The sequence below is a fragment of the Euprymna scolopes genome, chromosome 15 (genome assembly GCF_053919585.1).
Source record: "Euprymna scolopes isolate OS-2025 chromosome 15, ASM5391958v1, whole genome shotgun sequence".
Classification (NCBI taxonomy): domain Eukaryota; kingdom Metazoa; phylum Mollusca; class Cephalopoda; order Sepiida; family Sepiolidae; genus Euprymna; species Euprymna scolopes.
Window position 1 is genome coordinate 129164341 of NC_136496.1, and position 18744 is coordinate 129183084.

The following is an 18744-nucleotide window of genomic DNA, read 5'->3' on the forward strand; positions in this document are numbered from 1 at the left end:
CCGCTAATTAATTCCCTAATAGTAGCCCCCTGCTTCAAAGTGGCACTGTGCCTTGCTTGGGGTGAAAATTGAATAAAAAAAAAAAAAACATCACATCAAAACACTAGGGTCTTTGGCATTTTTTTCTCCGTTCTACAGCATATGTTCTAGATATACTTTCTATGTTTTTTGTTTTTTTTTTGGGGGGGGGGTCACCCTGTATGAGTAAAGTTGAAAGTTTACTTTAGCGGCATCAGATTAATCACTTACTGAATCACATTTTTTCTAGATGGGTGAAAGGTGATAACGTACATACAGACATTAAATACCTTGGCATATTTTTATATAGATTTAGCAACTTTGATAAAATAGTATTTTTTAAATTTTTCTTTTAGGATCAAATAACCAAGGTGGAAAAGTGTATTCAAGAACACAAAGATTTTGTTAAATGCCACAAGTTGTGTTCTGATTGGCTGACAGAAAACACCACAGAACTCAAAAAATATGCCGGCAAGAAATCTAAGGAAAACTTAAACGAAACTCTTCAAAAAGTCAATGTAAGTATGTTAAACATTACTATTTCTTACTAAACTACTTTCAGACTGGTCTGTTGCATTAATTGATCTAAGTTGGTTCTCAAAAATTCAGCAGATTTCCATGTCTAAGATATGGTGGGGAGAGAGAATGATTCTCTTTCCTTCACAGGCCAGTATTCATACATTCATGATGTACTAACTCTTAATGGTGATTTTTATAAAGTTTGTTTTAATAGTTGACATAAATCGATTAATATTAAAAAAACATAAAAATATGTAATTTGAGAAAGAATATTTAATTTGATATACGTATTATTTGAATTCATCAGACTACTGTTCTCATCTTGAGAGTTCTTTTCACAACGTTTTGGGCGATGTAACCTCCAACCTTCTTCAGGTATATCTTGTCGAACTCAGCAATGTTTCTGTCAAACTTGGTAATTTGGACGGAATTTCGAATGGAACCCTTTATTTACTTTATGGGAGTTGCATGCTCTTGTTCCGTCAGCCATGACTGGATAGAGGTCCTAAGTAATTTGCAATTGTATTTTTTGATCGGTTCCGTTCGAAATTCCGCCAAATTTCCAAGATTGGCAGAAACATTCTGGTGTTTGACAAGATACACCTAAAGAAGGTCGGAGGTTACATCGTCCGAAACGTGAAAATCATAGTTAAAATGAGAACAGTAGTCCAATGAATCCAAGTAATACGGATAACCAATCCTCATCTCAAAAATTTAGAAACGTCATTGTTTGATATACTTTAAAGAACCAGTCCTAAGTTGATTAAACAGATCAACTGTTATTTAATGCCAAATCCGGCAATTTTTAATATTTATTCATGGTGTTTGGTTTGGTTGTTTTGCTTTACAGCATATCAACCCTTTTCAAGTTCAGTTATTTTAACATGTTTTTATACTTCAAGTTCTTTATATCTTCAAAAATTTAGTCATGTTTAGTTAGGTTGATTTGTAGACAAAAATTGCTGTTTTTGGATTTGCAGAACATGATTGAGTTTTCAAAGGGAAAATAATAACATCAATATTTGGTGCATCTCAGTGAGAAAGCTTCTTGTTCTGGTGCTACCATGGGCTGTCTGAAGACGATTTGGTGGCACTAAGTAAGAAAGTGAAAAAGGAGTCGAGTGTGATAGGGCTCCGGGAAGGTGGGGTAAGGTGAGATGAACACCTTTTGAGTAAATTTAGTGTTGTGCCTCGGTTCATTCAGAATTTTTTCTCCTTTGATTCAGGTGATTGCTCACCGTAAAGAAAACGGTTCTCGGTTATTAAATGCAGCTATTGAAGCCGGAGAGAAACTCTATCCTAATACATCTACTGATGGCCAGAACACCATCCGCCAGCAAGTTCATGACTTACAAAATCGATGGCAGTCTTTCCTCGATAATCTGGGTGAGGTGCAGTTAGAAATAGAGAATACCTGCCAGCAAGAACGTTTGTTTGTGGAGAGCTCTGCATCGGTGGCGAAATGGCTGGATGATGCCAAAGCGATTTCATCAGAGGAACCTGCATTAATGAATACATTGCAGGAGAAGAAAATAGCGTCACAGTTAGCCAAGGTTCGTTTTTTTTTAGATGTTTTAGTTTTTAAGATATTGTGTTTTTTTTAGAAGTTTAGAAAAATATTTAGAAGTTTTTTATTTTGATGTTTTCTCTCTTTTTCAGATGTTTTGTTTTTAAATTTTTAGTTGTTTTGTTTTTATATTTTTAGATGTTTTAGTTTTTAAGATATTGTGTTTTTTTTAGAAGTTTAGAAAAATATTTAGAAGTTTTTTATTTTGATGTTTTCTCTCTTTTTCAGATGTTTTGTTTTTAAATTTTTAGATGTTTTGTTTTTAAATTTTTAGATGTTTTGTTTTTATATTTTTAGTTGTTTTCTGTTTTTCTTTTGATTAAAATTTATTTTAGATATTTTCTTTTTATTTAAAAGTTTTTCTCTTAAATGTTTATATGGTCTTTTTGATAGAAATGTATATACACAACCCTTTCTTCCTCAAGGTGTCTAACATCCATGACTCATAATCATTAGTTCAGTAGTTTTGTTGTTGCTCATGTCCATACGCCGATCCTTTTTAAAAATGATTTTTACTTAATATAATTTCGAATTTTATTTAGAGCAATTCTTTTCCATATTTGTATTTCGATTTTTAAAGTTTTTTTTTTTTTGTGAGGGGGGGGGAGTTTCAGTTGGCGAACCTCCTAATAATAAAGTTTACAAAACAATAAGCTGCTGAAATGAATCTTATGTAGCTATGGATGTGTAAACGAGAAGGAACGGCAGAGCGTATCTGTTAAACGAACCGTCGGGTTAGTTGTTTACTATTGGTGATTATATATTACGAGGAATAACATGTAAGGAATGAATTCCAACTCCAAAGAAAATGTTTAACAAAAAGTATAGTTTTACTTGGAAACTGTATTCTCAGAAAATAACTCTAATATAGAAAGATATTACATAGGTAATACATGTCCTGATTTTAAGGCTTGATATAGAAACCATAAAACCCATTCAATAACCTGGAGAATAGCAGGGCACCTCCCTATCCAAACATACATCGTTCCTTACAGAAAATAATATATACTTGTACTAAAATGTAGCGTCGTGAAGAAAACTTCAAGTTTGTTGCTACACAACCTCATGTGTTTTCTTTGTCTTAATAAAAAAAAATTGCTTTATTACATTCCCAATTGAGGATAAATTACTGAATCAGAAGGATGAAATATATATTAACTGTAGGCACTTTGAACAATTTTCTCTTGGTAACCATGGTAATAACCTAGTGAATCCAGCATAACACTCTATAAGGAAACTAATACAATGAAAATACCCTTGACCATGTTATTTATAAAGATAGTTAAAATTAATGGTTGGTTAAATTATGAATTTCGGAAATTAAATAAAACTAAAATTTGGTTGATTAAAATATGAGTGAACAAAGGAATTAACGTCTCAGGTTTTAAATAGTTTAGATTTCAAGGGTTAACACAGATATATAATGTTTCTGTAGTATCTCTTTTCAGAGAGCCTATAGCGTCAAGCTGAAAATCATTATCGAGACCAAATTCAAGAGCATTAGTTTTTATATAAAAGGTTTTTCTTATCTACTTTTACAAAAGAAAAGGAGTGGAGAGAACTACCTAGGAATATATGTTAATGGGGAAGGAGAAAGAAGTGAAAATAAAAGGAAGGAAGAAAAAGCGGGGGAGGTGTTCCTAACCAGTTGGTCAGTTTGAAACAGCATTTTGAATTCCTACATAAAATATTGAGGGCCGCCTAGTATGAATAAATAATATACACATTTACGCATCTCAATCATATAGTTTAATGGCGTATTCACACGTTCATACACACTTGCAAAAATACGTTTAAACAATCATAACAAATTTATCCTTACATTTGAATATGTGTACATATATACACACCCACTAAGACAACATCCATGCATAATTCACACACACACACACACACACACACACACACACACACACACACACACACACACACACACACACACACACACACAATAAAGGTGAAAATGAAACAAATCAAGTTATATGTCCATCGACGTTTCGTCTTTCTTGTAAAAAAAAATAATAATCTTATTCTCTTCACAACGCTATAACTTTTTTTTTTTAATTTCCAACGACTTTTTTCGTTTTGAAATAGAACAAAGTCATCCTTTTCACAATTTCAAATATTTCAACGTCTCTTTTTCGTTCAGAAACAAGAACAATGTTCTTTCCACAACAAATACATTTTCAAATTTTGTCACCAGAAGACGAAACGTTGATTGACATATAATTTAGTTTGTTCCTTTTTCATCTGTCGCGCTCTCTATATAAATAGATGTGTTCACTTGTTTATGCGTATGCATGTGTTTGTTTATATATTTATATACATGTATGCGTACATGTGCGTGTGTCTGGTGAACCAAGTGCAAAAGAGATTCAGACAATTGCACTTAAGGGAACAGCGAGGATACTAAAAAGAGCTCTCGGTTGATTTCAATAAAAAAGCGGGGCAATGTTGGCAGCTGGTTTGGCTGCCCCATACCCGACATTACAATCTTCAAAGGAAGAAAAATAAAAAAAAACTGAAATAACAGTTAGAAATGACGTATATACCATACATTACAACCAAGTAATCCCTACAGCCACCTACCTTGAAAATGCTGCTGTAAAACCTGACATAGTTATATGGAATAAGTCGGAGAGAGTTGCAACCTTGGTTGAAGTGAGTGTCCCTAATGATGGATGTCTGAACAGAGCCGAAAGCGAGAAACAGATCAAATATCAAGGTCTCATGTATGATATGAAAAGAAACTGGAATCTTAGGGAGATATTAATCATACCAGTTATTATAGGTGCCACAGGGCTTATGAAGAAGAACCTGAAGTCCTACCTAACTAATATTCCTGGTGGACCAAATGCAAGAGAAATCCAAACAATTGCACTTAAGGAAACAACGAGGATACTAAAAAGATCTCTCGGTTGGTTTCAATAAAAAGCAGGGGAATGTTGGCAGCTTGTTTGGCTGCTCCATACACAGCATTACAATCTTAAAAAAAAGGGGGGGGGAGTATATTTACTCTGTTTTCATGTAATTTCTATTCGGTAATATTTTAATATTTTTGCAAATATTGCTTCATTTATTAGTATTAGAGAGAAAGGTTAGTAAATATGATTTCTAAGTGACCGAGTTAATTATTAACTTCTGTTTGCATTTTGATGAAACTTTACTTGGGGTTTTTACCTTAAACCAAATTAATATATTATTTTCCATTAACCAAATTAATATATTATTTTCCATTAACCAAATTAATATATTATTTTCCATTAACCAAATTAATATATTATTTTCCATTAACCAAATTAATATATTATTTTCCATTAACCAAATTAATATATTATTTTCCATTAACTCTTACCTTACAAATTAGCACAAGTTGATCAAATTATAATTTTATGTTTCCTTAGTTTTAAAACACAAAGACTGTTGAACATTCATATGTGAAACTTGGTGGACAATTCAGGCACAAACTGAAATTTATTTCAAAATAAATGTGTAACAGAGTGCGGTTGCAAATACCAACCCGTGTGAGAAATGACGTCCCAGTAAAGAAAAAGATAGACTATAAAAAAAAGAGAAGAGAATCACGTTAGAGGACGTTCGAGACGTGAGTGACATTACAGCCGTAACGAGAAGTCACGCATGTCGTTGTTAAAAAAAAAAATGGAGTTGAATTTCTTTCTTATTTGTCTCCTTTGCGACTGAGTCTACAACGTATTGGGTCCCGGGCGGCTACATGTAAACGTGTGTTACATATGATTAAACTGCAGATGGAATTCTGAATTTTATTAACGATTTCATGAATAGTATTTTTTGGTGGTCCAGTGTCGATGTGTTGATGTATTTTAGATATGCTATTTTAAATTCATGACTGACAGACTGACAAAAATATTTTGAATGCGAGACGGACAGAGCGCCTTATTCAGATGCATGGTCGCGTAAAAAAAAAGATTTGAATTAAAAAAGAATACAAAATAGACACACCTAATGTGCAAATCTCGGACACGCTTACTTGCTTTTCTTTTTTCTTTTTCTAGGAAATGTCTATACAACTTTTTCTATATAACTCCAACATGTTCAGTTGTAAATAAATATCACTATTCAACTTGGATTATCTTGGCCATGTTGTCGTTTCATTACTGCAATCGACAATTATCGATTAGATGAGCTGGACATTTTTCTTTACTCTTTTACTATCTTCACAAACGTGGCTGATTACACAAAACCAAGCAGACTTTCCAGCACTTCCATTTTTGGTATATGTTTTTAATTTTATTTTTTGATGAATTTAACGTGAACATTTCACTGTAGCTTGGGAGGTGACGGTGGCCCAGTAGTTAACGACACGAACTGACGACCTGGGTATCTGTTCCAAGTTCGAATCCAGTTCGTTCCACAAAAATCACTTTTACTTATGATGTTGGCAACCTTCACATGGTCGTTCCTGTAATCCCCGATGTCTTTCTAGAAATAACTTGGACTAGAAAAATATCGGGGAAACCAATACCAACAATAGAATCTCAGGTTCGTATGCTAGAATGATGATGACTGAAGTTTTCTTAAATTTTAATTTAGCATCGTCCTCCTCCCCTGGTTTTGAAAGTTACTGATTATAGAAGACAAAAAATGTACATCAGTTGCGTTTTTGGTATTTTTTAACATTTATTTAATTTATTGATGCATTTATATAAATATATTTCACTGAGGTTTCTTATAATAGTGTACTACTACTACTACTACTACTACTACTATTTTTTATTTTTTTAGTTTATTTTGCTTCAGCGGCGACGCATATTTACTTACCCGAATCACTTCTGGTTTTACTCAATCTGAAACCTTTTACGATCTTCGCCGCTATTGTACGTGTTCTTTACTTAATCTAAAAAACGACCCTGGTGTCTAACTCTGTCCCGTGGGGAGGCATAGTAAATAGGTACAATCATAAAACTGTGGAATATTCAACCGCTTTTCTTGCGTCTTGTCTATCGAAAACATTGTTGTCATGGAAACCAGCTTGTATTTAATAAAATTCACATTCTTTTCCACAGTCCAACCATATTGTGTACAAATAAACTTCAGTCTTTGCTTAAGTGGTACATATAGTTCCAATCATGAAACTGTTTTTGTTGTTTCGGTTTTGATTCTAGCTTATGGCACTCGAATCATTTTTTTTTTTTTTTTTTTACTTTTGAAATCATAACTATATATTGGATACAGTATATGAAATAATTGACTCTGTAATAATAAATACGGATTCTGCGTAAATTAACATATTTTTTGTTCTAAAGTAACACGCGACACTACTTGTTTTTTAAATTGAATAAACACTTTAAAATAAGTTGAACCACTAAAAACTTACAAAGCTAGGTAGAAAACGAACACTTAGAAAAATCAATTTTATTTTTTTTTTTTAAACAACAGTAAACAAGCATTAAAAAAATATTATTGGGTTTGTACTCTTTTAAAAACAATATCTCCTTCAAGAACGGCCATAAGTTTCCCGTGGACGAATTTTCCGGACACCCAATGTTTATATTTGTAGTATTTAGGCATTACATTTTCTTATTTATAATGAAATTTTTTTGAGCATTAATAAAATAATTAAAAAAAAAAAAGAAAAAAAAAACGGGGGAAGGTTCGATTCTTCACTGGAATTTTCCGGTAGTTTTTAGTTTTGTTTTTGTTTTTTTAATTCGATTAATTAATTTATTTTTTTGTTGTTTTTTTACTAATACCAAATTCATCAACTTTTTGTTAAAATCTCTGCTCTCGTTATTCAAGAATCTTTTTAATTTCATTTTTTTGTTTTGTTTTGTTTTTGAGGGAGATATAGTTTTTAAAAAGCTCTACCCCTCACTAAATTATATTTAAAAAATATTAAAATTTATTTCTTTTAGATAGAGGAGGGGCTCTTTTTAAAACTATATCTACCTCCGTATTTTCTTTAATTTTCTATTTTTGAGCGATTATCGACACTCCCAAGATGGGATCCTCTCATGTCGGACATTTTTTATTCTAAAACACTTGACACTACTTGTTTTTTTTTTTTTAAACTGAACAAACGCTTTAAAATAAGTTAAACCACTAAAAACTGACAAAGCTGGGTAAAAACGAACACTTAGAAATTCAATTTTATCTTTTTTAAAACAACTGCAAACAAGTAATTTTTTAACGTTATGGGGAGGTGTAGTTTCTTTTAAAAACAATATCTCCTTCAAGAACGATCATAAAATGTTTTCAATCCATATTTATTCAATAATGAACCAATTTTCCTACCTAGCAAAAATGGGCGCGTTTTCCTTAATTCAAAAATTGTTATTAACTATAAATAAAAACAAAACATATTTTGGCGTGAGAAAAGATCTTTGTTGAAAATCTCTCGTATAATCATTTTTGTATTTTATTTTTTAATTTTTACTTCGAAATTGTTAAATCGTTAAGAAAAAGAAATAATCAATAAAGAAATTTATTTATCGATTTTATCGAAAACTGTACTCCTGTTATTCAAGAATCTTTTTAATTACATTGCTTTGTTTTTTACTGTTTTGTTTTTGAGGGAGATATAGTTTTTAAAATATCCCAATATTATTTTTTTTAAAATATTAAAATTTATTTTCTTTTTTTTTGGGGGGGGGGTCTGGGCTCTTTTTAAAACTCTATCTCCCTCAGTATTTTCTTTAATTTTCTGTTTTTGAGCGATTATCGAGACTTCAATCGTCTGATCGTCTCATGTCGGACATTTTGTTCTTATTTTCACGTAACACTCGACACTACTTGTTTTTTTAACTGAATAAACGCTTTAAAATATGTTAAACTGCTAAAAACTTACGAAACTAGGTAGAAAACACTTGGGAAAATCGATTTTATCTTTTTTAAACAACGGTAAAGTTAACATGCTTGTTGTCAGTTTGCTTCAAACTCTACTTTGGACTCAGCAAATCACTCCCACCCTGATTTTCCTTAGCAGACAAAAACCACATAAGATGATCTGAAAATCACCCATACTCAAGTGCATAATATCATAAAAACCTTGACACCTCAAAAGCATCCCGGCTGTACTATTAAAAACATGCTCCGCTGAGGTGGCTCCAATGCTCTCCAAACTCTTCAACAAATGCCTTAACGAATCATGCTTTCCTGACTGCTGGAAAACGGCTTCTGTGGTACCAGTTTACAATAATTCTGGCGAGAGAACTGACCTATTAAATTATCGCCCCATTAGCCTCCTCCCTCTTTTCGCCAAAATATTTGAGTTCATAATTAATCTAGCTCTAGTTCACCACCTTACAGTTGCTAAACTTCTGTCTGACCATCAATATGAATTTAGGTAAGCCCGTTCTATTGCAGTTATTCTAACTGTAATCTCTGAACGTATTTACCATACACTGAACAAAGCAGAGGAGGGGAGGGCAGTAACCCTAGATATATCGAAGGCTTTTGACAGGGTATGGCACAATGGTTTTCTTATGAAAATCAGATCATACGATATATCACTGGACGAATACTTAACATAATTAAATCCTTCTTAAGTAAGGTTGTCCTCGATAATTGCACGTTTAAATAATGATATAAATGCAGGTGTACTTCAGGGGTCGATCGTTGGACCTTTATTATCCCTGATAAAATAGTCTCTGAGATGAGTATATTTGCTGACAGTACCATGCTCTATAACATGCACGAGGGGAAAACAAATGAACACCTAGCCAAGGCAATGGTGGAAACCCTAGAGGAACACATCCAGTCTGTAGTGGAATAGGGCCAAAAATGGATGGTAACGTTCAATGCTGCCAAGACTAAGTTCATTTCCTTCAATAATTACAAGAAATCTTCTCAACTACCAATGGTTATGGCTAAAGATACATTACCTGAAAATACTTCTTTCAAACTCCTCGGCTTAACGTTCATAGGAAACATGAGTTGGAACAGATACATTAAGAGCATTGCCACAGCTCTCTCTACTGTGCTAGAAAGTTACTTATGCCTGAAAGTATCCTGTACCTCTCCAAGGCCACCATTTGCCCATGTATGGAGTATTGTTGTCACATTTGGGCTGGTGCATCTGCTACTAGTCTCTCACTCCTGGACAGGGTTCAAAAGAGAGTCACCAACCTGATAGGTCCTGAACTGTCAAGCTTCAGCCTCTGTCCCATCGACGAAATGTTACACGTATTTTAATGATGGATGTTCCGACGAACTACAAGCCCTTGTACCCCCTCGACGTAAATACTCCTGACAAACCCGACACGCAGCAAAATCCCACCCCTCCACACAGATCCCTATATGTAAGAAAGCCTTCCACTCTAATAGTTTCTTCCCCAAAACTGCTAGACGTTGGAATTCCTGTTCGGGTTCCTGCTTTCCCAACTGTACTGACACTCAGAAGTTCAAGTGTAATGTAAACAGACATCTTGCTGCTCAACTCCCCACATATTATCCCTGCACATTATGTGCCAGATAGTAGCCCCCTACATCAAAGTGGTACTGTGCCTTGTTTGGAGTGAAAATGTAATTACAAAAAAAAATTAAGAAGGTAAAAATATTTTTACAAAAATATTATGGGGTGCGTAGTCTCTTTCAAAAACAATATCTCCTTCAATACCGTTATGTTAATGGATATTTATTCAATAGTTTTTCTACTTATCAAAATTGAACGAGTTTTTCGCAGTACCACTCGTATTATGTAGTTTTAATTACGTTTATTATATGTGAAAAAATTCATAACTTTGCAACGATATAATTAAGTTTATATTCATTCATTTCCTTTTCCATATTTAAGTTTATTTAATTGAACCTGGAAAACATTAATAATTTCTGTGAAAATGTCTCTTTAAATATATTTAAAAAATATGTAAATTAAAATACTTATTTTTAAAAACTCAGGTTAGATATTATTAGTTCTTATTTTTAAAAAACGTTATTTTACTTTTGTCCGACATTTTCGGAATACAAAAAAATCCTTTTATGTTTAAAAAAATAACCTATTTTATTAAAATTAAAGAACTAATTTTGTGTTCAATAAAAAAAAAAACAGAATTTTATTGCAACAAAAATGAATGGTCGCCAGCGATTACAACATCGAATTAAAGATCGATTTTCATGACTTTAAAAAATAAATAAAAATTTTATTTCAGAATTAAAACACAATTTTAGGCAAATAATTAATTTTATCAAAAACTTGTGCGAAAATGAAGTGAAATGGTGAATTTTGAAATTGAAGTTATTTTGCAAATTTTTATTAAAGAAGTAATTTTTGTGTGCAATAAAATTTAAAATAATTTTGGGTGAAACACACACACACACACACACACACACACACACACACACAAAAGTGGGGAAAGTAATTTGGTGGGATCTAAAAATTAATTAACACTATTTACTTTCGATGTCTTTCAAAACCGGAAATAGATTGAATAAGTAAATATGTATAATCGTCCATATATTTTCTTTTTTAGAATTAAAAAAAAAACATTATTTTCCCTCCATTTTTTTCTTTTTTTTTGTAATTTTCTTATTTTTCTAATAAACAAAGGCAAATATCTTGAAGAAAGCCTCTTTCCTAAAGCTGTCTGCGGACTTCAGTTCCACTGGCATGCTTCCCAATGAACTATGACATGGCTGTTATTAAGTCCAATGTAAAAACTTGTTGAACCGTTCCCTTAAATAATCAAATTTTACCTAATTTTAACCACTCTGTTGTCTTAGTGACGACCGTACACTCATTATTCCTTATCCTCGAGTGTTTGTCGGGACTTGATAAGTGGTGACTCTCTTGTAAAAACCAAAACATCTTTCAGAAATTAACTTTTGAGTTATTTTTCGTTCAGTTATTACTAGTTTTTGTTTGTTTGATGAGAAAACAACCGATTCACAAAACAAAACAGAAAAATTTAAAGTATTCTTCGTATTTTCTTTTGATACACTCTTACATTCCATGCAATACCGGCTATGTTCCAGAATTTGTTGTGATGAGAATTGATAATTTGTGTTTATTTTGTTTTTACGGACTACTGTTCTTATCTTAGATGTTATTCACCCTTTCAGACTGAGGTAATCTTAATTTTTATCTCAATCCAGATTTTTGGGGAGCTGAATTTTCCCCACATTAAAAACTGAGCTCATGAGGAGGAGACAAGTAAATAAAGACACACTTCCTCTTTTATATTTTTAAATGCTATAAATCTTTTAGTATTTGTAGTTGGATTTGCATCCCCGTTGTGGTCGTATAGAAGAATCGATCACGATGAAATTCAGAAAGTCTCTGAATTCCATTTGCTCACCTGGATGGATCACCCTTTGTTTTGAATCCTGCACACTACTACAAATTGGTGATATTTCCCCAATATGCCCAAAATGAAAGGAAGCCCCCCCCCCGCAGGACATAGACCACGTTATCCTACACTGTCCAGTCATCAGTCTTGAATGAAGCTACCTGACAGCCCATCTATCTGAAGACAATTTTCAGACTGGCAAAAAAAAAAAGCTGTATAGAGATCTAGTCCATACTACTACTACTACTACTACTACTACTACTACTACTCCTATCATTTGTAGTGTACCAATTTATTTCCTTTCTAATTTCAGACGCAATACCAAGATGTGCTTTCCCACCAGACTATGGTAGACAATTTATCTTCAAAGAGTAAAACTTTGGAATCTCCTGCAGTCAGTGAAAGTGTGCTACAAATTTCTGCTGAATACTCAAAAGTTCGTCAAGATTCTAAAGTAAGTTTTCAAATAACAAAACATTGTTTTCCGAATGACAAAATTCTTAAATGTTTCTAACATTGTCTTTTTATTTTTAAATGCTTGACAGCTTTTGCATAAATAACAAACACTTAAAATGTGTTTGCAGCCAAATTATGTTGAGTTAAAAAAAAAAAAAAGATGAATGTTGAAAAGCGATTTTATTTCTCGTGATATCTAGTGAGATATAAATAATTCAACCTCAACATTCATCTTTATAATTCCATTTTCTTTGCATTATTCAGCATCGTCGTAGTTATGTCATGAATCTTTCTGACTTTCTTACACCATTGACGTCTATCCTCCATCACCTCTGATAGGTCTTCATAGATGCGTTGTGAGTCTTTTGTTGTTTATGCAGGTTCTGTGCAGCCTCCCCACTGAGTCACACCCCTATTTTTGCTTTCACAAATGAACATCGCTAATGACTTCATCCTTTGCCCTCCGACAAATCTGGTTCGTCTTGCTCTGAAATCGGAGAAAAGTGTCCACAGTGATGATCTCTCGTGGGATGTTACCTTCGCTTATCAAGGCCGGGAGGCCACTTAAGGATAAGACTTAATAAGTGTTAGGTAGTTGGTGAGACAAGAAAATATTCTTATCATTGTTTTGACTTTCGAGTATATATCCGACACAGTTAATCAATCGAGAACCACATCAGTCTATCTAAAAACATATACGATATTAACTGATATATACTCAAGTCAAAATAATGGAAAGAAGATGCTGTTGTCCTAACCCAATGGTGATCAGTAATGGTGGAATTTTGGTTTGGTTATGAGTTTTCCACATCGTTTCATCAATTAATTACAAGTTCGATGAAAAACATCCAACGACTGTGGTAAAAAAAAATGTAAGAAAAATTTGTTTTAATGGATTTTTCACTGATCTTTATCTTCAAATCCTCAAGGGTTGAGAGATGACATTAGAAACTTTTCCTGTAGGGATCCCCAAGAAAAAGAAAACGGTCACAAGGGTATAAATTCGGTGTCTGTGTCGGTCATTCCATTTTCGATGCTAAAAGAGATTAAACGCCAAGGAAACATTTCGATCTACACTCTATGATGATTGATAAAGAAATGGCTTCAAAGAAATGACGTTTTTCTTGTTAATGTAATGTTCAGCAAATTTGGTTCTTCTCTCTCTAATCAAGGTTGAGATCAACATCATCGTATGAATGCAAAGATTCTATTGCTGGCATTGGTTCCCCCGATATTTTACTTGTCAGAATTCTTTCTAGAAAGATGTTCGACACTTACGAGAGGGGACCATGTAAAGGTTGCCAACTTTCTAAACGGCAGTGATTTTTATGGAACGAACGGGATTCGAACTCTGAACAGTCAGCTATGTCATTAACGACTTGACCACCATCATTGCCCAATTAAGGTTGCTTGCTTGTGGTGTCTTGTTTCCAGGAAATGTTAAGAGCAGCTTTTATCGACTTAAGGTGCTCAATGTCAATTTTCTTCTCCAATCTTTTGGTAAAAGTGCAGATATTACTTCAATACATCATGAATTCTCCCAATACCATATTATGATGTGAGATAACCCTCTCTGTGAGCAGTATCGTAATACTGTAAAATCAGTACTAGTAGTGTGCAGTGCGTGCAACTACATATAATGGACACCACTGGATAGTAAACTCAGCTTACTCTTTATCCTATCCTTGTAGCCTGTCAGCTAAATATATCTTTCTTACACCTAATCCATGTTCTGTAATGTTCTTCCATGGTCCCAACCTTGGGTTCACATCAACATCAGAATGTAACAATGGCTAAAAATGTCACGTTTTATCTTCTTAGGATAATTTGACTTCCAGATTGTTTTTATCTTGTCCAGTCCAACTGAGGCCTCACTGATTCGCACCTTCAAACGCAAAGGCTCTGCACAGCACATCTTTTACCTGTGTCACATGGGTCTTATCTGCATTCAACAGTTTTGGTAAATGGGAAAGGCAAAGGGATTACTTGCTTGACTTTCTAAGAGTTTGCAAACGAGATCAACTTTTTTGAGTTTTAGGTCGAACTAAACCAAAATAGTTTGTGTCGGAGTTTCTGTTTCATCATCTACATCTTCTTCTACATCTTCTTCCTCTACTTCTTCAACGGCAGTCGGTACCAAAATGAATGACACGTGGGGATTTTCCTGGCTAAGAAACCAAGATTTTTTACACTCGGAAATTCACCGTGTTTTATGCCTCCAAGGTCTACGCTTATGTAAATGAGTATGGGTCTCGCTTTTGGTCCAGCTATGCATGCACAAAGCTATTTCTGCATCCGCCATGTTACGCATCATGTACAGATCCAAAAGCAAACTTGTATTTCACAAAAACCAAAAACATGAAACAACGTATATGTTTGAAAGTTTATGTAAGTACAATGTTAATGTTGGGACGATTAATTGGAAATCGGAAAAGTTGTAACTTTTTGGTGTATCGGAATCGGGGGAAAATTGTATTTATTTTCTGATGCTAATAGCGATTCTTTTAATTACTTTAATTGCTAGTAATCAATAATATTTATTGATTATAAACTACTCGTAAAACTAAAATCAATAGATCACCCCCCCACACACACACACACGTGTGTTATGTTTTGAAAAATATCTGCACATTTATCATGTGTTTTTACGGTAATTGGGAAAAATAACAACTTTATAGTTAAATATTTAGACATTTGTAAAGAAGTTGAATCGGTAATTGTATCAGAATCGCAAAAAATATTGGAATCGTCTCATCACAATTAAAGATAAAGATGCAACTCTGCAAATACAACATTCAGCCATGGTATAATGCAATATTCAATATTTGTTACTGAATAGTTTTTTTACTATATTAATATTGAAAACTAGTTTCGGGGTGGTTTCTACTACAATTTTCGATGCTTATTTAGAAACAAAAACAAAAATAAAGAAAAATCTTATCCATCATAAAAGGAAAATGTCATATTCCAAAAAGCATGTAAATTGATCAAGTAATTCTAAATAAGCACTCAACCTTCTGTTGAACAACAGAAAAAAAAAATAAGATGCAATTCTATCAGTGAAGTGTGGATTACGATGACTTTGAAAATGTTGCCATGGCTACCAACTTCCAACTTTTGTTGTGCAAAACATTTGAAGCATGAAAGTGCAATCAAGTCCATAATCTGAAGAAGCAAGCACATGGCATGCAAACTTTTTTTTACATAAACCACCTTTGGTGAATGGTTATTTATAACCTTTATGGGTTTTAGGTGTGTGTTGGATAGGGAAGCTTTAAGAGCAGACGGACAGGCAATTTTCTGTTATTTATATATAGAGTAAATGATGTGAAAAAAAAAATTTTTTTCTTGTAAATAATCATTTTAAGCATGTTATATTATGCAACCATCACTTTTTTTTCATGAAGATGAGTCTCCAGGGATCATATATATATTATTTTATTCAATTTAGATAAACAAAATCACCATTAGTCGCTACAATAAATCTACTGTTTCAGTCTAAAAAGAAATCGTGAGGCGACACTAAGCCTTTGGTCTTACTTGAGGCCAGTCTTTTAATGCATCAAAAGACTGGTCTCAAGTAAAACCGGATGTTTATTGTCGCCTCACTATGTCTTTTTAGACCGAAATAGATTTTGTGGTGATTAATGGTAATTTTGTTCATCTAAATTGAATGAAATAATATCTTACTATTTTTATTTAGCAACCTCGTTGTAATTCAATAGTTTTTACTGGGATATTTTTAACCTGAAATATATATATATATATATATATATATATATATATAGTGTTTTTGCTTGATAAGACTTTTTTTCTTTTTTCCATTTAGTATTTCGGTCAATTGGTGTATGTAAATTCCATGTTTTTTTGTTCCATTTTTCTAAATTTCCGAAAAATTGAAAAAATAAATGCATTAAGCAAAAAACACTTCAGGTTATTTTATATTTTTCAAATGAATGCAAATTATATATAATATATATATGTGTGTGTGTGTGTGTTATGATGTCATCTTAAAAAAGTCTTGAAATAAAGACGAACCGTTAAATATATAAAGAATTTGTTTTTTTTCTTCATGTAATATTATGCATTATGCTGCTTTTTTGTTCATGTTTGCACAGGCAATACTACTGAACAAACGATTTATTTAGTCTGTAGGACTGGGAACAAACATTCCTACAAAGTAAAAAATATGACATTAAATTTCAGTATTTTGGATAAGTTGTGAAGATTTGCTGTCCAGAAATATTTTTTGGTACTTATCCAGTTTACGACCCAATCTCCAGCAACTTTGGATTGGAATCTTCTGAAAGGTTGCATAAGATCCCAAAGAGATTATCCAATCGGCTGTCAGATGACAAGTTTCTGCGAAAGTGTGAAATTAATTAAATCAAGGAAAATTTTAAAACTAAAAATGAGTTTCAACATGCAATGTCAACCTGAAATCACGCCTCCCTTTCGTCATGTTAAGAATGGCTTTCTAAATAGAAAGACTATTATTAACATGAGGAAAGGAGGAGCTACATTTTAATCATCTGCTTTAGAATTTTTCAGTTGTTTACATAATCTGCTGGAAGATGCCGGCACAAAGTTGCCAGAGATTGAGTCATAAACTGGATAAGTATCCTATTTCTATATTTCACTATTCAGTATAGACAAAAACGTTTATTTTTGAGAAAAAAAAGTGCTTAGGTTGTCTGCCAGGAAACATAAATTTCAATCGTTTTTTTTAAAGCTATGGTAGTTGAGCCAAACGTGTTCTAGGGGTAAGAGCTCAGTTTGCTCTTCATCATTCCATAAAGTCTCTCTTGTTGGGTTGCTGCAGTTGTTTGCAGTAAAATCTAATTATAAGGGATTGTCAAATAATAACTTCTCTATAGCCGATTCCCTCACATAAACTGTCATGTTTCCAACCCGCCTCCCAGATAGTAACCACCAGCATGCTTCATTTTTCTAGACCTATTTCTTACCACAGTACCTGAGGATTGTGTGACTTATGCCTACAGTCCACTCGGGAACGCAGACCGCCTAGTGGTATCAGTAGATATCACCCTCAAATCCCAACCTCAAGTTGAGGAGCCACTGCTGAAAACGACAAGGTACTACAAAAGGGTTGACTGAGAAGCCATCAGAGAATATATTAGAGATGCCCCATGGACCAATATCTTCTTTCTCCCCGCTGAACAGTGTAAATGAGACAACTGAATGATGCAAAGCAGGCATTGAAGCACATGTCCCCACACGGAAGTATTATAGCAAGCCTCACTAATCCCCATGGTTCACTACAGATTGTGCAGCTGCCATTGCACAAAGGCAGCATGTGCTCTGCCAGCTTGTACGTCAAAGGTCAAATGCAAATAGGCAAAAATTCATTGTAAGAGAGAAATAACCACAGCCAAAAGAAGACATGCTGAAATAACCAGGGAACGTATAGAATTGCAGAAGATAGCAACTCGCGATTGTTGGAAAATTTATAATAGTGTAGTGAATAAAGGACAATCAGTAATTCCCCACTATCCAACAACCAGAAGGTTGCATGCGCGGCAACTGAAAAAGCGGAACTGCTTGCTCAGCGATTCGCCTCCAACTTCATCCTAGAGCCAACAAACAACTCCCCCCTAAATTTCCCCATGTTGACAGAAGCCACAATTGATCAGCTGAAAATAACCCCTTCACATGTCCACAATGTCATAAAAACTTAAACACCTCCAAGGCGTGGGGGCCTGATCTCATCCCTGCTATATTAAGAAATGCTCAGCTGAACTAGCCCCTGCACTTTCCAAACTCTACAACAAATGCCTTGTTGAATTCTGCTTCCCTAATAACTGGAAGATTGCTTCTGTTGCACCAGTGTACAAGAATTCTAGCAAAACAAAACAATCCTCTTACTTATGGTCCTATAAGTTTCCTCCCCCCTCTTCG

The 18744-nt window shown here is 33.6% G+C and overlaps 1 protein-coding gene across 3 annotated transcripts in view; it reads left to right on the plus strand.

Annotated features, from left to right (window-relative positions):
• The window catches only part of LOC145294135 (nesprin-1-like), a 1091614-nt gene that overhangs the window by 416872 nt on the left and 655998 nt on the right, over positions 1 to 18744 (plus strand). For all 3 annotated transcript variants that reach the window (XM_080141241.1, XM_080141242.1, XM_080141243.1), the window contains exons 39-41: positions 375 to 536; positions 1764 to 2090; positions 12683 to 12823. In XM_080141241.1, the coding sequence (XP_079997367.1) occupies positions 375 to 536; positions 1764 to 2090; positions 12683 to 12823 (630 nt within the window). The remainder of the gene's footprint in view (positions 1 to 374; positions 537 to 1763; positions 2091 to 12682; positions 12824 to 18744) is intronic.